We start from the raw sequence: 22,636 nt of genomic DNA, 5'->3' as shown, positions 1-22,636 counted from the left end.
TCCTCCCCCTTTTGCCATAATTGCGTGAAGAGGCACGCACAGATGCCTGCTGCCAGCGTGTGATACTTAACCTGACCGTCAGAACAGCCTCACAAAGGAAGTCTTTTCAGGTCCCCCAGTGAAACAACCACTGCATTTTATTGTGGCGTGAAATTAGAAGTGAAAAGCCCTATGGCTCTTGCTGTTTAGTAATGCGGAATATGTCGTTTCTGATGGTGATGGTAGTGCTGGGAGGGAAATGGAAAGCCAGGGGAGAGAAACAAAGTAACGATTTAGACAAAGAGGGCCCCCCTTTTTTTTTGTCGTCTCTGATTGTTCGGTGGTCTATAAAACCATAGAACTGTGGTGGATACAAGCAAAAGGAACATTTAGTTGCGGCTTTCTCATTCAGAAATGTATGTGTGAATTTGCAGGGTGCTGTATAAGGCGAATCATCTGTTATCAGAAGAGTTCACTAGTTTAACTCATTTATAAAACGGCAACAAAAAATTTGACTTTGCTTGGAGAGAACAGCGCTGCTCTGACAGACACTTTAAGTTGCACAGCAAGATGGTGTTTATAACAAGACTGTGTGTGGTTTTCTGAAGCTGCCTTGTAACAGATTGGAAGGGGAAAGTGCCAGCTTGAAGAGGCCTTCCCTTGTCTGTTTAAAATTAAAAGAATGATGTTTTCTCAATGGAAACTCTTTACATATATAAAATGTCAAAATATTTATGCTCACTTTTATTTTAAAACCATTATGTAATCACTAAAGAAAATGGTCAACTATTAGAAAATGAAAAGGCAGTTTATGAGAGAGATCTTTTAGAACATAAGATGGGCTTCTTTTTTGTAGAATCATAGAATCATTTATTTTGGAATAGACGTTTAAGGTCTTCAAGTGCAACTGTAAAGTTATCCATGAGCTGAGCACTATTGCTACTGCTGGAAACAACTGGTGAAAGTCCATCCACAATTCTAATATCTGGAAGGGAAAAGCTGTTACATTTTGCAGCCTTGTGTTGTTAGCAGTAAATATTACTGTTACTTTTACTCCATCTGCATGGAAATGGTGGCAGGGAGCAGTGGCCTAGAAACAGTAGGGACATACAGGTGGAAATTGTCTTACTGTGTTGCTTACTAAGTTCCAGATGCAACCTTGGAGAAGGTTTAAAAGCAGAAAGGAAAAGGTAGCATGACTGATCTATGATCTGATTGGTGTAACAGATGCAAACATGACAAATCAGTTTATTGGTAAACTGCTCTGCAGGACTGCAGCCTGAAGAAAGAAAGTTCAGGCAGAGAAGCAAAACTGCTAATATTGTTTGATTCAGGGAGCTCATTTCATTATTCATTAATACAGTAGCTACACTGCCAAAGAAGTCTGTATGTAAGCAATAGCACAGAAAGAAGCAGGCAGGCACTAAGCAATTAAAGCTATTACCACTATCAGAAGGAGTCTGTTACAGAGAGCTTCTTAACGTTTTTAAACTGTATCACTCTTAGTTGGATTTAAAATAATTTATGCACTTTGGTGCAGTATATATTTTAGTGCACTTGTGCTCCAGGCTTTACTTGCTGCTTCTATCATTTTGCCAATGCTGTGCCTTGTATCTTGACAGGTGAAAACTCTGAATGTGGAGATTTAGAATAAGGGCTAGGAAGAGGTTTGATAAAAAACTAAATTAATTGGCACTTGATGCAGCACATAGAAGCAAGGTAACAGAGGATAAGGAAATGATCTTTGGGGCAACAGTTTGAATAGAGATAATTAGAACAACAATTTTAAGTCCAGAGTAGGTTGGTAGATGAATCAAAGATGTGAAAAGAGAAGAGAGTGTAAAAGAGTATCATCTCTGTAGCAAAGCAGTGGTGGTGGAATAGCTATTGCACTGAGAAAGAGCCAAAATTTTTGTACCTATTATAAGCATTTCAAAATAACCCCAGAAGGATCAGAAGGGCTGCTAGGGCATACCGCTTCATGGTGAAAGGTTGACATTTAAGGCTCTCTTCTAGAGAAGAACTCATTGCTTGTACAAGAAGAAACAGCTCCAGCAGCAGAGAGAGGGCTCCATCAAATACTCTATGTTTAGGAGGCGCATCTTGAATGTAGGAGATTTGAGTTCAACTCCATGTTCCAAAATCAGGCAAAGAAAGAGCTCAGTATTGTTCTTTGGTGACTGTTAAGCTTTAAGCTATGAGGCAGGAAAAGAGAAGAAAATACGTGTCCCAGTTTCATATGCTGGTACAAAACCCTGTAAACAAATTTTCACAAGAACTAAATGAGGGATGAACTAATGTTTGGGAGCCAATTTTCTGTTGACATTGGTGGCCATGATTTTGACTTGGTAACAAAGAATAGAAACATGAAAAGAGTCCTAGGATTATTCTGTCCTTTCAAACAGACACTTCTGCTGGCAAAATTTAACATGCCAGACAGCTAAGCTATACAGATAGATACCAAGCTGTCAGTGTTGAAAGTTATTTTCATTCTAAAAGGATTATGGTTGAAACTGCTGCATTTCAGCTACAATGTGATGATATGAATTCCCCTCTTTTTTTTTTTTTTTTTTTGAGTAATTTACTTACCATTTTATGTCAAAACAGTTACTTTTTCAACACTTTCAGTGATTCTTGCCTTCAGTGCATGTACAACTTTTCTGGCAGCTTTTACTTTCTGTTTAATTTTGGGAATTAAAAACAAAGGCTGCATGGACTTCCAGAATATTTGACCTGAAGTTCTTGGCAACGGTCTTGGTCTTTCTGGTGCCGTAATTTTAGGAACAAAGCCTGTAATGCTACTTTGTATATGTAAGGGTCTGACAGACTTAACTGATACAGTGGGACTAGCCCTTTCCCTATCTCTGTTCCAGGAAATGCTGGTACTGTTCCTAGTCAGGTCATAAGGCTTCCTTTATTTGCTTAGGGTATTGAAGGTATTCAGTAACTCAAATTGCTAACAGTTACTATTGTGGGACTGGCACCCCGATGTTGTGTACTGAAATGAGCTGGGCAATTAAGAAAAATAAATGTTTCAAGCTCACGTTTTTGTTAGATAACCAACAATTGGCTCTTCAGAATATTTCCTTTACTTTAAGTCCTAATTTGATACTAGTAAGTTTGCATAACCATGGAGAGTGGTAATGCCTGTCCATGTGTGTGCTTTCAGTGCCTCCACACCCAAGTAAAATAAATACACGTCAAATGCAGCTATTTGCTATAGCAGTTTAAACTATGCTGCTCAACTTTGCATCCAGTCGAATTTCTCAGAAATGTTCCATTCTGCTCTGAAATAACCATTTGAATGACCAGACCACTCTCCAAAGTGCTGATAACAGATAGGAGACAGTTGCACCTAGAACTGTAGTTTGCTTCACAAGCTGTGTTTCTAAGCCTTGTATGAGGCTGAGTGAACAGAGCTGTAGTCAAGGTTTTGACCACATCTCTGCTAAAGTAGCAAAACAGAGCTTCAAAGAAATGTGTCAGTGTATTGTCCTTTTCTTACTTCTCTGGATGTTATTTTGAACATTTTTTTTCTATGTCCTTCAGAATTCATAATTGAAAATACTATAGGTATGTTCTGCAAGGCTTGGTGAAGTGGCTGTTGCAGTGGTCTGCTATGAGACACTGACAGTCCCACCTGCAGAAACACTTTCTGTTTATTGAGGGTGCACTTCTTGGATGTGGAAACAGAAGTTAAACTTTTTAATGCTGGTTTAGAAATGTAATTTTTAAAAGTATTTATTATCTAAAGTAAGCGATATGTCTTAAGTTCCATATTTCACCTGCAGGTTGTATATGTCATCCTACTTAGATAAGAATTAATAAAAATAAATCCCAGTTGTATACATAGTGGTTTTTGTGTTTCTGTTATGCAGTTTTGTTATTCTTTTCATAAGGAATATGCCAAAATCTGCCAGGAAATACAATTCTCATTCCTGTTGACTAAGATCAGAACTGAATAGCTTATACTCCCTCTTCGGTTTTGATGTTAAAACTCAACACAAAACACTATATTCTCACAACCTAACCCTTGGTACTTTTAGTGGCAAATTGCTTTGCATGAGGTTCCATGTGAATTAACCAGAAAAGTCTCTTAGGGTGTTAACCTCAGATTAATCCTAACGTACAGGTACACCCTTGTGCAGTGTGTTACAATATAATGTGATGGTGGCCATGTGTCTGCTGTTCCTTGTCCCTACCAGTTCCTAATTGCTACTCTAGGACCCTGGAGGTTTGTGCTGCATTGTTTTACCTTACAGTTGTTGAGGATTCAGAATAGTTAAAGTAGCTGTAACTGCACCTCCAAGAGAGACATAATTGACCCCTTTATTTCTGTGCCAGCCATTTTGTTGTTTCCTTGTTCTGAGCAGTAGACTTATAAAAAATACAAAGTAATCATTAGTCCTAAAGCATAAGATTACACTGTCTGAATGTTGATTACAAATGAAGGATTTTTCTTTATATATATATACACATTTATTAATTAGAATAAAGTAGTATTTGCAGATGATAAATTCTACATTAGCAAACTGTTCCTTATCATCTATCCCACCACAATCCACGTCAGGATGTTATCGATGTAGAACAACAAAAGCACATTTCAAGAAATCTAAAACCCCCTAACTATTTAAAACCTAAGACCTGGCTTTCATTCAAAACCAGCTCCACAATTAGCAATACTTTCAGACAGTATCAGCTGGGTTCCCAGTGTACATGATAATGTCACAGAATAACCCCAACTGTAACTAATTTAATTAAGACTTGATCCTCGAATACAAAATCACTCCTTTTCACCAAATCATGATGCTCACTGACCTACAGGAGAGAAAACAGGCAACACAGACAGGGAACCATTCTCTGTCATTTAACCCTTTTGTTTATTCAGTTACAAGGGAAATATATTACTAGTGTAATTCTCATGAGAACCTCTTTAACATATACAGAGGAGTAATTCCAGGTAGCTGCATGAAACTGCTATTTTACACAACAAATAATGTTTCTATTAGGCTTTCAAAGTTTTGAAAATATGTAAACCTCTCCTAGTCTACATTAAATGTAACTGAATTGTAGGAGTTGGTTGTGGTTTAAACCAAGCTGACAACTTAGCCCCACACAGCCTCTCAGTCAGTTCCCATGATGGGGGTAGAGAATCAGAAGAGTAAAAGTGATAAAACTTGTGGTTTGAGATGAAGACAGTTTTATAATGAATTCATTCACTGCTTCCTATTAGCAGGCAGGTGTTCAGCCATCCTCAGGAAAGCCAGGCTCCATCACATGTAACAGTGACTTGGGAGGACAGATGCCATCACTTTGAATACCCTCCCCTTCCTTCTTTCCCCATCATTATGTGCTGAGCACAATGCCATAGGATATATATCCCTTGGGTCAGTTGGGATCAACTGTCCCTGCTGTGTCCCCTCCCAACTCCATCTGCACCCCCAGACCTCGCTGGTGGGATGGGGTGAGGAGCAGAAAAGGCCTTGTATGTAAGCACTTGCAAGCACTGCTCAGCAGTGACAAGAACATCCCTGTGTTAGCACTGCTTCCAGGACAAATCCAAAGCACATCTCATACTAGCTACCGTGAAGAAAATTAACTCTATCCCAGCTGATAGTAGCACAGAGCTAAAATGTCACACTGAATTCTAGAAAGTTGATGGCTAGTGCTCTGATGATTCATTCTGCTAATGAGGGAGGAGAGGGAAAAGAAGCAAGAGACTGACTCGGCATAAAATGGATCTCACAAAGTGTTCAGAGGCATCTTGAACAGCATATATCAACCTACAAGCTAATATGACAGCTACTGATTCTGCAGTTGAACCCTTCTCTTTGGGTTCATGGATTTTTTTCAGCCTCAGTAACTGACATTTTTTAGGTTAGCTCTACTTCTAATGGTTTATTTTAAACAAGATAGATGTGTACAGTGGGTGCCTGACCTGATAGGGTGTATGAGCACCTGAAATTGCTTATACCTGAAGTGCTGCAGTGCCTATCTTTGGCACTTGGTCACTAGGAAGGGTGCCCACAAGCTGAGTGCAATACTGTGTGATATCATGAGCCACTCCCATGGGGCAGTGCTCTTGTGCAGCCTTGGAATCAGTCAAGCTATCCAGTGTGGGTTTTGGAGAGCATTGAGAATGATCCACTGTGGAAATGAGATTCACCTACCTGCCTATATAGGATTCTTCACTCTTGAAATTCTCACTGCATATAGTCCTGTCTACTTGAGCTTTTAATTTTATAACATACAGTCTCACCTGTGTTTTTTGGGTAAGTAGACAGCCCATACCTTAGTGCTGGAAAGAGATTTAAACTGGAGATTAAAAAAAATAGGAAGGGCATCTTTAATATAAGTGTATCTAACTTGAGTTTCAAAACCAAACGCTTCTTTCATTTTAATATGCAGAATGCAAGTAATTTGCCTTGAATCTTATACCATCTAAAAGTTTAGGAGGACATGAATTAACACAGGAAGTTGAGAGACAAATGTATAAATAGGCTTTTATAAAATGAATTGACAAAAATGATGTACATTCCTGAAATGGGCAGCCAGAGTCCTAATATTTTTCACCAAGCTAGCATGCTATTAATTGGTTTGAACTAGGTAAATGTGCAGCTGTGCATTTACTGTTCTTCAGAGATCTCACAGTCTGACTTTTGAGAAAGATGATGATTAAAAAAACCAAATATCAAAGTAATTATTTCTCTCTTGCTACCTGTTTCTGTTTACATTTACTGCCACTGTGCTGAGATTTACAGATTCAAAATCACTTTTCTTGTTCCACTGGGTGCATATTTAAATGTACCCATCACAAAATCATTCTCTCTAGGACTGATGAACACTATATCCTCCTTTGACTTTGGGTAAATTCCCAACCCTGTTCTTGCTTAGTGCCTGATAGTGAGCATGTACATTTTTCTAGTGCTTTTCCTCATGACATGGCCAGTTATTAGAAGACTGTACAGTGAAAGGTGTTTTGTTCCTTTTTTTTTCTCCCAACCATCTAAGTTCCATTTGATTAGGTTCCATAGGACAGCAAAGCACTTATATTGTATATATATTGTAAACATAAGCCATTCATTTCTGACCTTGATGTTGGAAGCAGTGGGAACGGTGAATGATAATGAAAAGAATAATAATATTCCACCTGTAACACTTAGATTCCATCGTTTTTACAACAGTTTGCATATGACTTGGTTTCTACTCTGATGAAGGAAAAAGCCTTTTTTGACAAAAATATTGTGGGTAGTCACTTCTACTCTGAAATAAATTATTTTTTTGCTGTTTAAGTAGTTAAAAATGTCATATACAGCCATTTAATTTAAATATAGTATTTTAATAAATATGTATTCAGTACTTAAATGATGTTTTGCAATTAATTAGATTTTGAAAAGTTCTGTGTTGGTGTAATTCTCTCCCATTCAGGTCAAAGGCATCATTTTCTAAGCAAAAGTGTTGGTAGACTTATTTTGAAAATCCCTTTACTAATTAATGTAAATGGCATGCATCGTATGCTAATTTCCTGGTTGCTTTACTTATAGGTTAAAAATTAGAACGGAAAAGAATTTTCTAACATGGCCCTTAAATGCAAATTTTTTTAAAAAGATGAAATAAAAAATACAACCCAAAATATTTTAAAGCAATCGCAACCCTTTTTCCTTGAATGAAACCATATTTTGGTTTTGTTTCTAATTTTATGCAGTGGAAATATCAGCAGGTCTGTAGTATTATATTATGCTTGGATTTGTACCTGTGAGAGTGTGCATATGTACACACACACCCCCCCAGTTTCGAAGCATGACAAATACTGGAGTGCTTTCTATTAGCAGTTGTTTTGGCTTTTAGTACTGAATAACAACTCTGCAGCAGTCTGGATGAAGAATAAAAGCCTCCAACTTCCAGATTTAAGCACTGGGGTTGTTGAAACAAGCTCTTTAGGAGGATTTGAGTTATCAAGGTCGGTGTGATTGACACCCATCATCTTCTGATGAGTGCCACTGGCCTGCAATGTTCAGTGCTGTGTTTTACATCCTGCCTCAGCAGTGCAGAGCCCATGTGGTGCCAGGGCAGAGTCAGTGATGGCTCCTATTGACCAGTGGCACTTTCCAAGTGCACTGCTGGGATGCTCCCAGTGCCACTGCCCTGCTGCTGGCTGGAGGTCTGCCATCTACATGCCTAAGCTTAGCTTCTGGGGGCAGGTGGCTATGTCTGCAAGGTATTTTTTTTTATTAGATAAAGTAAAGCCCAAACCAGCTGCCAGGTGCTGCTTTGCCTAGATTCCTCCTTATCCTGAATCAGATCGACAGACAATGGGAGGGATCTCAAGATCTCCGCTCATTTGCATTATAAGTCAAGGACTCAAAGGTGAGACCTGGATCCAAGCTTTCAGTGTTCCCAGCTTCCCATTTCACGGAAAGCTCATAACAGATTAGCCAAGGGGATAAGTGCACAGACCTGTTTGTGAGGTGTTCTCATCTTTGCTATTGCAAGGTTAATAACTACATTTTTAACAAGACTATTCCAAATCTTCTATTGGCAACATTTTTGTCTGCTAGCAGTTACTCTTCACCCGACGTGGTACAATGGCACGGCTCCATTAAAGGCAGGCAGTCTGCTTCTGCAGCTGCCCGTGGTGCCAGGCTAGCCTGGTGCTCTGAGGACTCCTCACAGCAGGAGTATGGAGATTTTTTTGTTTATGTAAGTGTTTAGGTAATTGTGTACCCTAATCAGAGTCTGTGAGAGCCTATGCAGGCCTTTTGACAGGCTCCATCATCTGTTTTCCTTGACTTATTCTGAGAGCAGTTGGATTGCAGGGTACTGCTCAGCCCTGGTTCATTTTGTCCATCTTCCCTTCGAAGATGCCCGTTGTCTCTGCCTGCCCTGAGGCAGGAGGTGCTGGGGGCCAGTGAAAGTAGCTTGGGCTGTCCTGAGTGATTATTGAAACAGAGCAACAGCCGGATGAGGCGCCAGGTGCTGGAGCCTTGCATGGCAGGTAAAAACTGGTGCAAACACCTTGAACAGCAAACCTGGCATCCTTGGGCACCACTGGCAAAATCCCAGAGTGGTCAAAATGTCTCTCATTTAGTCTTTAAACCACTTATACCTCAGTAATTTTTGGACTAAATCCGTTGAACAGGAGAGGTGTAAAAGGACATGACAGTGGAACTGGGCTTGAATGTGCAGTATCTATCCCACAGGAGGAACAACATTGTGGAATTAATTGAATTCACTGAGTTCAGTGACATTTTGTAATGTATCCTTCTAATTACTCTGTGTACAACACATTGTGAATTTTGAAGAGCTAGAAACTGAGTCTAAAATACAAAAATATGTATCAAGAAAATGCTAGAGTGGTATTTTTTGTTCCTGAAATATGTAATCTCCGTGACTAATGGTTTTATTACATTTTTAGGCTTTGTTGCTAGTAAGAAAAATGTCTGATTTTTAAAACACTGTTGTTTTTACTACATTAATGATACAGGTGTACCACTGAGGTGCAGCCTGTATGTATTCATGTTTGATTTTGAATAGCATAAATGTGTATTGATCCAATCGAATACTATGCATAAGAGGAAATTACATAAATACTGCATTACATGTCAAAGGCCTTTCTTTTTGGTACAATAATCCTCCACTCTTACCAGGAGGAGTAGGTGTTATTAACTCCCAACAATGCCAGTACTTTCCAATATTTTATGTCTAACAAAGGAAGAGAAAAGGTTTCTGGATATGAATCTGAATTTATGTTTCAGCTGTTGTAAATGCTCTTAACAGTAGGATTTTTCTGTATGCTGTGCTGTGAAGCTTAGCTGTGTTTGGCAGAGTTTGAATCTCAGCTCTCTGTATAACCATTGCAGTAGAAGTTGAAGTAATGATAATATGGTACTTGAAATAAAGTGGTTTTGCTAACAGACCAGTGAACATTGTCTGTTTATATAGAAATAGTTTTTAAACCTCTGCTGAGTTTACTCCATAGCTTGATGAAATAGTTTCTCGCTTGGGAAGGCAATGTGCCTGTCTAATCTTTAGGCTGGTCAGTGAGGAGATTTCACTTTCTGTAGTTCAGAGTAGTGCTTTTGATATTGTCTCTGTGATCCAGGAACATGGTGTTAAATGATGTTAAGAGCTACATCCAATAAGTTGGAAAATAGGATGACATAATAAACAAGTGAGTCAATTGCTTTGTACTGTAAGAAATACCGAAAATATTTCTTGTAATCTAACCATGACTTGTCATGACCTTACTCTGACACCATGACTCAATGACACAATCTTATCCCCAGGAAAAGTGGATTATTAACTTCCTGTGGGCCACAAAACTGGAGAAGAAATAAGGTTATTTGTGGTTGTTTATTTCATTCTCTTTCTGACACTTTTCTGCCTCCTGTTTCTTCCTAGTGCCTGGAGCCCTGCAAAGAGTCCTGGGACCTGAAGAAAAACCATTGCCAAAGCTTCTGTGAGGTAGGTCAGCCCAAGGGCACGCTCTCTCACTTTGTTCTAGCAGTCTCTTTAATTTAAATTATTAGCTTCAAGGAGACAGCTGAAAACCATGGTATTTTTACAGCATTTGCCTTCATTTGAAAGGATACACATATAACAATGTAGCCATATTAATTTTGAGTTTAAAAAGGGGTTTTTTTCTGACCAAATGATTTATCTCAACTTGTACTTTAAAGACTGGACCCAGTCACACTTACAGAGCATCTCTCAGAAGGTGCTGTTACGTCCCTCCTGTAAGATGCTATTTCTACCACTTAGCCTTCTGTCTTTTCTGGCCATGTGTAAGAAAGACAATCTTTGTTTAAAAGTTAAAATGTCATTGTGTGAAAAATCCTGGTGCAGGATAGCTAGAACAGATGACTTTCCTGATGGGAAAGTCAGTCTGATTTCTAAAAGAGTAGTTGCCCAGGAGTAACTGGATTGAAGTTCAGAAGACTAATAACAAAATACATAATTATTCAGGAACAAATATTTTGAAAACTGTTTTTGAACCATCTATCAGAATAATCTGTGAAGAAGCAAACCTGAATCAGTCAAACTAGAACGAAGATTTTTTATTGAATTTGAAACATGGCCCTGAGTTGGTGGAAGTGATCTGTTGCAGTTCTTAAGTGTTTTTTAGTTCAAAATGGAAGTATCAGCTCAATAGCAAGTTGTCTTATTATAAAAAAGGTTCAAATATGTTCAAGTCTATGAAAGTGAATTCCTAGGAAGATTTTAATCTTTTCCTATAAAAAAATAGAAGTGACCTTAATTGATATACTGGTTTTACTGGTACACTGATTTAATTCCTCTCTCTTTACTGTGGACACTCTTTTTCTGGTATAAGAGAATGTCCTATGTTTAAATGATTTTAAGCATCATGAAGATGATTTGGAAAAGCTGTAATTTCAGCTAAAAAAATTTCAGCTGCAACAGTGTGTTAATAGGGATTACTGAATTACTGATCTATGTAGTTACGGTAGAAGACAAAGTAAAAGTTTATCATGAAAACCAAGCCTCCTTAGAGTTTTTTAACCCAGATTATTTGCTACATTCTCATATACAAAATTCTAGAGTACTGTAAAAAAGCAGCTTTAGTGGATCTAATTTATGTTGTTCTTGTATATCGCTCTTCACTCAGGCTGTATGTTTCCAGATATGGGTGAAAATATGTATAAAATTGGTTTAAAAGGAAAACATTTGTAGAACACTGTTCTATTGTAGTTAAAACAGTGAGCATCCTTCTTTGATTAGTGTTTTGTGGTTAAAGCTAAATTTAGAACTTCAAAGGCCCATAATGAGGAGCCGCACATTTAGCAGCTAACTGAAAAATGAGCTGTGAAATAGGGTGAGGAGGAGAAGCCTTGAGGACGTATTATGCCTCAGGGAGCTATAACATTTTTAATTAAGTAGCTGCAAATTTGTGATGTTTTAGGATTTGAAATTAGCTTCAAACACAAAAGCCTGGGACCACTTTCTTTTCTTTCAGACTCATGTATACTCCATAGACATTGAGTTAAACGAGGCTGTTTTCCTCTGAGAGTGTTTTCAATCTTTTTGTATTTTGTAAAAAATCTGGAAGCAACAGTTTAGCTTTGTGTTTCTCAAAGTCTCTGCTTCATGTGTTACTTCTTATCTACCAAATGAGTGTACTACTGAATGTTAAAGGGAACCTTATGTGTGAAGGACAGTTTATCTGATTCCTTTTTTTTCCTATCAATTCAGTTTGCTGCTCGTTTAGCTTTTTAACTGGATAGCCATGGCATCAGGTGCATTCCAATTGGGAAACAGCAGGAGTGCATGTCCAAGAATCACTGGGGTCAGTGAGACATAGAGTGCTCGTTTTTGCAGCATTTAGGCTGGTCAAGCCTGTAGCACCCAAATCCATCCTTGAAAGCCTGATTCAAAGATTCTGGACGGTTCTGTATGAAAAGATGGGAGAGGTAATGTAGGGGTACATTCTTGGGCCACACTGACTTTAGAGAATGAGTAGGCTGTGAAACACCTAGGCCTCTGTAATAGCTGAGTCTTCCTCATTTTGCCAGAAATATGGGAACAGTAAAAACAAGAAAGTGAAACATTTGAATATGGAAGGAGCTTCAGAAGTTACATGAGTAGTTGGATAGAGAGTGGGTTATACCTCCTGTATAGGCTTAGGAACCTGTAAACCACATTTGTCGGGCTGGAAGGTTTTTGGTTGCTCTGGTATAGAAAGGCCAGCTACAGACAATGCCAATTACATGTTACAATTATTCTGATGGAATCACTTTAGCTGGCTCTGCACCAAAGTAAGCAAAGAGGAGATGTAATTTCCATGTCACACACAATATTCTCCCAGGGTTCTAGATACTATTTTAAATATTGTTTTGAGTGGACCTTGCAAACCTCTGTGTATTACATATGCTGTAAAATGTCTATGCATTGAAACGTCTTCTTAAATATCTAGGACTAGATTTCTCAAGGAAGTAGCATTTTCTTTGATCTTTAATCCATATATTTAAAGCTTATTTTAATTTGTATTTTCTGCTGACAATTTTGTCATAAATGCAGTTCCAGTTCCATGAAGAATTATACAATTACTAAAACGCTGGCAAGAACATAAAGATGCTGCAAAATCTTCTCTTAGTCGACTTAGTTCAAACAGTATAATGAAACAAGATTTCTCTTATTTATCTAGAGTGGCATTACATCAGATATTGTGGGGAAAATGTTGTAAAATACGAAGAAGGAATGTGGGGTAGTCCAAAAAAAGCAGACTGTCTGACCATTGCTTCCTCTTTGTTTTGGGAATGTTTTTAATCTGTTGTTGAGCAACTTTATAGCCAGTCAATGTGACGAAAACAAGGGAAAGTTGGCAGATATAAACAACATTGTTCCATTAAATATGGTGGTCTTACTTGAGGGAATTCATCATTCTCTACTTGCAATGCTTTTTTAGAAGTGGCTTGAGTATATAAATCTTCGGGGATAGTCTTGCAAAAGCTGAAAATCTGAATAATCCTTTAGGAGGTCTTGGAAAAATTTTTGACATTTTTTCTTTGGTGGGGTTTGGTTGGGTTTTTTAGGGGTTTCTTTTTTGGTTGTTCCTGTTGAAAACATACACTTGGTCTGTTTTTCTTTTAGCCTCTTTTCCCCAAGAAGAATTATGAATGCTTAACTAGCTGTGAATTCCTTAAGTACATCCTGTCTGTGAAGCAAGGGGACTGCCCAGCACCTGAGAAAGCCAGTGGTTTTGCAGCTGCCTGTGTTGAAAGCTGTGAAGCTGATATTGAATGTTCTGGAGTGAAGAAATGCTGTTCCAATGGATGTGGTCATACGTGCCAAATTCCAAAAAATCTGTACAAAGGTATGGATTATTAATATGTACTCATACTAGGCTAATAACTTCAGGCCATAATGAAGTCTCCTAGTAAACCAGGGCTTCCATTTTCTGGGAGTTTGTATGGATGGGAGGAAAAAGGAGAGATGCCTGTAGAGAGGTGGCTGACAGTGACAGGGTGGAAAGCTACAGAGAAATGTTGTTTAAATTTCTGATTTTTTTCCCCTTTGTGAAGCCCATGTCTGGAAATCTGTGGAATGTAAATGTGTGGCTATGATGAGTCATCTTAAGCAGAAGAAACTTTATCAATTTAGGTGAAATCTCACTTAATTTGATGCAGATGAGAGAGAATATAGCAGGAAAATATTTAATGATAGACAGTTCAGGTCCTATTAATCAGAAAAAACATTTATGTCTATAAGGCAAGCAGATGGGACTACCAAGTAGGGACTGTGAAATAATCTGGTAAAAGAAGAAATCAACACAGAACAACATAGTGAGAGATTATAATATCGATATATATATATATATAAATTCATTATTTAAATCTAAGGCAATCTTATTCAAACATTTTTAATTGATTTGAGTCCTGAGATTTGGTGAAAAAACCTCTTCTGTGACATCCTTTGAAAAGAACATATAAGCTAAGAAATTTTTTGCTTAGACAAATTCCAGATTTTAATTTACTGGAATTTAAAAAAGCTTTATACATGGAAATATTTGAAAAATGTTCTCCTAACGCAGAAAAATAAGCATTTGTGAACAGCATATTCTTATTCCCACAGTTGGTGTTTTTGTTAGAAATCAATTCTTCTTATGTCATTGATAAAAAGTAAATATTATTCAGTAATGCACTTATTAATCAGATAGCATGGACTCTCTGTGGGAGCCTAATCAGCAGAACTCTGATCTAAGCTCCAGGCTTAGGTCCAAATCCATGCTTATTTCCATCTGTGGGTGGAAATGTGATAAAACAGGTAAAGAAGATGGTGAATTTATTTTTAAGTTCATTATTTTAACTAAAATATTAGTAAATTTTTTTCAGTGTGTCCAGAAGGGAATCTCTCTTGTTTGCATGATTCTTTAGAGCAGCCCCTTTAAAACTATAAGGAATTAGTACACACCAGGAGATAGCACCTTTCAAAATGAAAGTTATTAAAATGGATCACTTATTTATTTATTTTGTCTTATTGAGACAAATGACCTGAGTGGTAAACAGGCATTCATGTTATGTATGTAATGATTTACATTACATCATGCAATGATTACATGATCAAGCTCCATGCCACAACTACAAAGCATTCCAGTAAATGTAACAACTGGAAAAGGTAAAAACAAACAAACAAATAGAGCAAGATTAAGTTCTGCTGGAGCTGACACAGCACGTGACACGATACGATACATTCTGTAACTGCACACTGGAAGGTTTCCTCTGTTTGGCCTGATTAAATGGGAGCAGAACTAACCTTCCCTAACATCTTATCACCAATCTGCAGGAGGTGCTGGCTTGTAAGAGCATATATGTCTTGCAGAGGAAGGGCAAGCTCAATACCCTACTGCCTTCTCGGCTGATGAATTCAGCTAATTAGCCTCTTCAACCTGTCTTTCTGCAACAAGACAAATAGAAGTGGAGCAGGCTTGCTATTCATTTCCTCCAGGGGTAAATGACCTTCCTGTCACTAAGGAAGAGCAAACTCTGCAAGCATGACTAAGATCTAGTGAATAAGTTCAGTACTTATTCTTATCATTTTGACAGCACTCACAGCTTGAAAATGAACTCAGATTGAATCTAGGAGTCTACAGAAGTTTCTATAGTTTTACTGTTGATCAGGCTCTGGAGATTAGTTACAGCAGCAGATAGAAAATTCCTGTCTGATTTGCTGGATTTCCAAACTGAATTTGCTACTGAGTGCTAAAGTCCAATCCTAAAAAAAAATTCATGTAAGTACACTACCACAAGGACATATTACAAATGTTTTTGGATTAATGTAACAAGCATTTTTTCATCTCTGTTGGGAATATTACTAATTGGTTATGTAGTCTTCACATATTTATGTCCCTTTAGTGAAGATATTAAATGTTCTCTCCTAGTCTTCTGTCATTGGCCTCATCCCCCTTCTTTACACTGTCTCAACTAGTGAAGGACTTGAGAAAGTGTCTCTGCAGATCTGTGTAAAAAAAGGTAAATTGTGAAGAGAAGATTGGGACATTCAAAGGATCTGATGGTGTGGCAAGATTATGATAGGGTAACTGGGGTCAGATGGTCACCCATAAACAATGACTGTTTTCATACTTAAAGAAAAATAGTTTTGTATTATAAACATAGTGTACAGTTTTGAAATTGTCCATCTCTGAGTCCTTGCACAATTGTGTTTACAATTGTAGTGATGCCGTGGACATACCCTTTATAAAGCCCTCCATGGAATTCTGGGGAACCAATGTTTAAGATACAGGTTTTCATGACAGACCAATGTGCACTTATTTTTCATGGCACAGAGATGGCTGTGCTGTTTGAAAGACACCTTTAGAAACATTTTTCCTGGACTTTGCTATTGCACACATACAGTGATCAGTGATTTGAATTCTTTGGTTAAGCACTGCAGACTTTGGACTAATGGAGACTTTGGAGCACTGCTGACTGAGGACTAATTTGTTCCAGCACGAAAAAAGGAGCTGACCATTTAAAATAATAAAAGGCACATTGAAGAGTAATTGGATCTTCACATCTGGATATTAAACTGATGGTGCTGGTTCTACAAAAGTATTTTCAAATGCACTTGTACTGTGCTCTCATTGTTTGCGCTTCCGCTCTCCATCTGCATGCGATTACGTAACACCGGAGAGGCCGAGATACTTGCAATCAAGTGAATCCAACTGCCCCTAATGCAAAGCAGATGGAAGTTTTCTTAACATGCAGATTGTAGGATTATTGTGTATCATAACTAAAGAAGGATTTGCAAATGTGGAAATCCAAAGTCATGTTCGTTATGTTAGACTAAGACTTCAGGCTGTTGAAGGATATCCAGGGTCTAAACTGCTGTGATAACCAAATTCAGATACTGTACTTTTTTCAGGTGGACCTTAGGTTTCTTGAAGATCTACAAGATCATTTTCATTTGCTTGGAGCTACTTGTATACTCAGATTTATAAGAAGTTCTCTTAAAATATAAAAGTTGTTCACCTGAGGAAATTTTGGTACTCAGTCATCTGTGGCAGACTGAGTAGGAAACAATTTATCTAACCAATATATACAGCTGGCCTTATGTGGACAGCCACTGAAACAACGAAATAACTAAAGTGTATATGATAACTTGCTAAGAAGGTTTGTATGTCAACATAGAAATCTTATTTGTGACATATCCTCAATTGAAAAAATGCTGCACACTCAAATATAAGTGTTCCTAACATCTGTCTAGAGAAATGTATCTTGACACTTGATTTGTTGATTTAATCAAAAGATGCCAAATTTGAAGGGTTGTTTTTTCCTTCAAGCTACTGCAGATGTTTTCAAAAAGGTGGTATTACTGGCAGTATAAAGAACAGAAATAACTGTCCTTTGGTGTCACTGTGTAATGAGAAATTACAGTAATATTTTTAGAAGATATATTTTTCTCTGAAATGCAACAGTTCGACAATATACGTTAGATCTGTCTATTCCAAGATGTCTTGGAATTACCTTTCCTAGCTTTCAGAGATTAGTACATTAGGCAGTACAGCTGCAGCATCTGAGTCAATAAGATCATGCAGCCACAGAGAAGCAAACAGCTTTCTTAAGTACATCAGACTAATGTAAGATGTATGAAATAATCACGCTTCACTGGTCTGCGCTGCTAAGAGCTTGGACACAGTCTGCATCCAGTTTTAGGCTTGACTTTGGAGAAGGGCTGTTGGGCAACTGGAGAGTCTCCAGAGACAACTGCAAGAGTGAACAGAGGTCTGGGAACACTGATTTTAAAGGGAAATAGAGTGCACTGTGGTTATTAGACTGAAGAAGAAAACATTCAGAAGCATAATAACAGTCTTGCAGTACATGAAAAGCTTCTTCACAGATAAAAGAAAGAATCTGTTCCCCATGATCCATGAACAACTTGGACTGGTATTGAGTTTGTGATGCAGCTGAGGAGACTAAACAAGGTAGTGAGAAAGCTTTTTGTAGCAAGGATGGATAAGTAGTGAAACAGACTACTAGGTGATGCTGTGGAAATTTTGTTATTAGATGTATTTAAGGATAAATTGGGTGAAAAACTGAACAACAGGTATAGATGATTCTGCTGGCGATCAAAGGGATCTTTGTCCCAGCTGTATTTGGGAAGTGTTTTCTGTAAAGTCAGTTTTAACTTATGACTTTCACATCCTTTAGTTTTTTAATGAAATAAAGAAATTATTTTGAAGATTTTTTTAAAAACAAAGTTTAATGTCAGCAGAGATGGGTTAGCTGTGAACACTTCTGGAACTTCCATGCTTATCATTCCTCCGTTTTGGCCTTCTCTCTGACAAACAGTCTTTTTTTTAAATTATTTTTTTATACAGCTTCATCTACAAATGGCTTAATCGTATCTTGTAAATTACTCATATATTTTTGTCTGTACAATCCCACTACAGGTGTTCCACTGAAACCCCGGAAAGAGTTAAAATTCGTAGAACATCAGTCTGGAGACCTGGAGGTGAAGTGGTCTTCAAAATTCAATATTTCTATTGAGCCTGTGATCTATGTTGTTCAGAGAAGGTGGAATCAAGGAATCCATCCAAGTGAGGATGATGCTACGAACTGGCAAACTGTGGCACAGGTCAGTTCTTTGTAAGTGACATGGATCAGAAAGTCACAAATCTCTTGAAAAATGTAGGATTAGAGACCAAAATCCATTCAAGGAAGCACATAAGAGACATAGTCTTTTTGAGGCCAGTGGGACTCATTGCACAGTGTCCGTGGCATGGCTTGGGTGTTGTCAAAAGTTAAGAAATGCAGCTGGTAAAAAGGCTATTTATCTTTGAAAAAAACCCAAACCAAACCAAAAAAAAGAGTGAAAAAAAAAGACTAAAACCTTTATTGTTTGTAAAGTTGTTTTTTTCAGGTGTGACCCTCTCCAACTCAGTAGAGTCTATGATGTCATGCTCTTATCACTCAGTGCAGTCCGGACTGAAAATGCAAGATTCATGAGCAAATGTTTCTTAATGAGAAGCAGCCAACAGAGCATGAATTTTCACTTAGTTCCTTCCCAGTTTCAATCTGTTTTTTGCCATGCTGACAGTCCACCTGTATGGCAGCATTCCAATCATTTATCTTACTGCTTCACCCTCATCCCTGCTGACAGGAAAAGTAAAATGTTGATTTTGAAAAGATCTGCAAAATGTCATTATAGCGAGGAAAAAAAAGGAAAGGGAGAATAAGTAGAACCATCCGCAAAATAAAGTAAGGGATTTAAATTCCATGACAATTTGTGTTCATTCTCAATTACATTGTGTAGGAAAATGCTGTCTTACAATAATGTCAAGCTTGTGACACTGAACACTCAGAAGTGAATTTCTTACCTTCAGTGTGGTGCTAGAGGGAGCTGTCACTATGTTGGTGTCTTGCTCAGGAAAAGCCCTCTGGAGCAGACCCTGGCAGGAAACTTTGCTTGTGCAAGCCCAAGGGAGCATCTCCAAAACTGATCAAGTCGCAGTGACTCATTATCTCTCAGCTGAAGGTGCAGGTCTTGAACCTGCATTCTCCATTCCAGGAAACAACCTCCTGCCTTTGTTACAAGGAAAATACCAAGTAGCAAAAACGTGCCAGATCCAACTTATTCCTCACTGTTACCGTACCATGTGTGTGTGCCAGACTGTAGAAGCCCAGCTGTTATGGCTGGTGAATCCAGGCTGCAAAGGGAGCACAGTGCTGTGCTATTTCTCATCCCAGGAACAGACCCCATGCACATTTTTGGAAACATGAGCTATATATACTCTACAGTAGCTGAACATACATGAACCCCTGCCTTGCAGTGGATCTAGAGGAGAGAGTGTTTCAGAAACATGTTCCTGCGCAAGAGCAGTAAGAACCCTGACAGCTGCCTCTCCTGGCATCTGGTGAATGCAGGCAGAAGGATCTGAGTTAATCACTGTGGCAGGAGAAGCCTCCTCTGACTGACATCTTTCTGACAACTTCCCTGTCCCTTCTGGATCACAAGAGACACAAATTTGATTGTGTGATGGACCCCACTGGGGATGTCAGTTCAAAGCACACTTCAGGATGCCTGACTGGCATTGTGAACTTTGTGTACCTTATGGGACATAGAGGCTGGGCACCCTTGAAGGGTGCTAGTAATCAGAATTTCTGTCTCTGTAGAGTGGTGTACCTCCATGGTGTTTGTAGTTTTAGACATCCCACCAGGCAATCAAATTCATTTGATAGAATAAATGTGATAGAATTTATTTTGTAGTATCAGCAACAAGGATGGATATCCAGTCTAACTAAAGTGACTGTGTGCACAGCCTCCAGGCTTTTCTTGTCTGTATAACTGAGATTTTTTTCTTGTATGATTCCAAAACATTGGGGTATCAGACCTTAATTATAGGCGAAGGCTGAGAAGAGCTCAGCCATTCAGCTGAGAACTCCTAGAGCATCTCAGTCCAGGGGAGATGATTCTGGCTCTTGCGTTACTCTGCAACTTAAGCCAGAGACCGTGTAAAAAGCAGTCAAAGATCAAACAGGCTGTGGATGAGGATCTGAATTTCTCTATGCCTGTCCCCATATGTAGCATAATTGTGCAAAGTTATTGTTTGCATCCTCTTACAAGAAATTTCATGATATTTTATCAGAGTTCCTCATCTAATATTTTATTTTTGTTGTCTGTCCAAGAAGAAATGGGGCTATAATTTTCAATAACTTTAAGTTGTTTAAATTTCAAAAAAACCTTGCTGTTCTCTATTGCCTTTTCAGGATCTAATTTGTAAGTAATTCCTCATGTTTCACAGAAACTTTTACTTTGTATTGAAACAATAATTTTGAAAAAGCTTTTTATTATATTGTGCTGTGTTTGTTGTGTAATTTTTATGTTTTCTTTTTAAGGAAGAAGGCTCAGTCTATTTTGCTCTCCAATTATACAAGGATAGAAAACACACTGAAAACAATTTTAGTTATTTTTCACTTCAGGAGGAAGGGATTTTTTTACTTTAGTATTTTTAATGCACATTTTGGGGAAAACTTGATATAAGTAACTGTTTGACTAATTTCCATTGGTTAATATAAAAACTGTGGTATCTAAGATGCTAGTTGGCCAAGTTGGCTATGATGTATGTATGGTGTCCGAAGTGTTATGTGAAATTTCCTACACTACTATAACTTAGGATTTAACCACCTGAGCAGGAACTGCTGCATTATCCTATGGGAATACTGTATGTCTTGTGAACAAACTTACCATTCCATTTGGCTCTAATTCTCTCTAAAAATAGTAGTATTACTGCTTACATTGGAAATTCAGGTATTTAATCATATTAATATAATGTCATTAAGTTAATTAAAATACGGCAGATCAGTTCTTTTCAGACAGAACACATTCCATTGTGTGAATGGATGTCATGTATACACACACAGACATATCTATATACATATGGGCACAGTGTTGTGAGTACATTTATTAGTACAGTTCAATGCTGACACAAATAAGGGAAAGTATTTACTGATATCTTGATTTTGACAGTCCTTAGTGCTCCACCTTGCAATTGTCTAAACTCAGTGGACAGCTAATCTTTTTCAAAACTTAAAGTTTCTGAAACACCTAAAGTTCTGTTTCTGAGGATCACAAGAAAGTTCTCAGCCCGTGACAGTGAGAAATACCTGCTGGAGCTAATCACCAGTCCTGTACACTAAAGGTTTCTTTACCCATGTCCCAGGAGGGGCTTTGGTAAGCAGTCTTAGAGAGTGCCCACCTTGTGTGGGATTGCATTCACATGAAATAGGGCAGGTCTGCTCTCCTTTGATAGAGTAGTGGATACAGCACTGTCAGATTTCTTTTGTGTCAGAGGAAACATAAACTCAGCTTTTGTGATACCCTGGATGGTAACCCTTCATTCTCTGAAAGGCAAATTCTTATATCACTGTGTTGTTTCCAAAGGTGTAGAGCTGTGAACTCAGCAGGGTAAGGCTGAACTCTCCTATTTCTATTAAACCTTTGCACTACAGAAAGGAGTCCAGGATTCATAGTGGGGAAAAATAGGGAATGAGTGCAGTGAAGCAGTCCATTGATTACTGTAATCCTTGGATAGAGGAGAGTCCTCTGTAGAAGGCTTTGCTGCAAAGACTTTCGTGCACCAATTTTTTACATATATTAACCCCTTCGTAGTGTTGACACAAGAATCCCACCTGAATGGTCAGACTGCTATGCTGCTGGGTCATATATTCTGTTTCTTCTCCCTCCCAGTCCTAGTCAATCCCATCTTTCTCTTACAATAATTTTTAACTTTCAGCCTTTCTGTCTCCAAGGAACAGTTTGTGTGTAAATATATAACATGTTCTAGTTGTAAATAGCATGCACCAACCAAGGTTCTAGGGAATATCTTCCCCTGCCTCTCATACAAAGGATGGGATTGAAGATAGGTCATCTGTGCTCTGGGCAAATACTTTAATCATTATTCAGTTGTAGGAGCAGCAGAGGGAGATTTCTGCAGGTATGTTGAAGACAATAACAGATAATCCCCTTTTGAAGGACAAGGATGAGGGGACTACTTACAGGAAAGGGCTCAGGATTTAAACAGTTAAGAGCTGCTGGAAGAGGAGTAGAATTTTCAGTGCTTCCTAAATGGAGCAGCTCTAGGCAAGTCTCAGCCAGATTCTCACATGCCCAACCTGTTTCTTCTTTCTGGCCACTGGAGGTG

The 22,636-nt window shown here is 38.2% G+C and overlaps 1 protein-coding gene across 1 annotated transcript in view; it reads left to right on the top strand.

Annotated features, from left to right (window-relative positions):
• Positions 1 to 22,636, top strand: part of ANOS1 (anosmin 1) — a 134,503-nt gene that overhangs the window by 60,947 nt on the left and 50,920 nt on the right. Inside the window, exons 3-5 of the mRNA XM_039550253.1 lie at positions 10,381 to 10,443; positions 13,588 to 13,810; positions 18,386 to 18,570. Coding sequence (XP_039406187.1) covers positions 10,381 to 10,443; positions 13,588 to 13,810; positions 18,386 to 18,570 — 471 coding nt within the window. The remainder of the gene's footprint in view (positions 1 to 10,380; positions 10,444 to 13,587; positions 13,811 to 18,385; positions 18,571 to 22,636) is intronic.

This window comes from Corvus cornix, chromosome 1 (assembly GCF_000738735.6).
Source record: "Corvus cornix cornix isolate S_Up_H32 chromosome 1, ASM73873v5, whole genome shotgun sequence".
Classification (NCBI taxonomy): Eukaryota; Metazoa; Chordata; class Aves; order Passeriformes; family Corvidae; genus Corvus; species Corvus cornix.
Note: the sequence above shows the minus strand (reverse complement) of the source record. Positions and strands in the feature narration are given on the sequence as shown.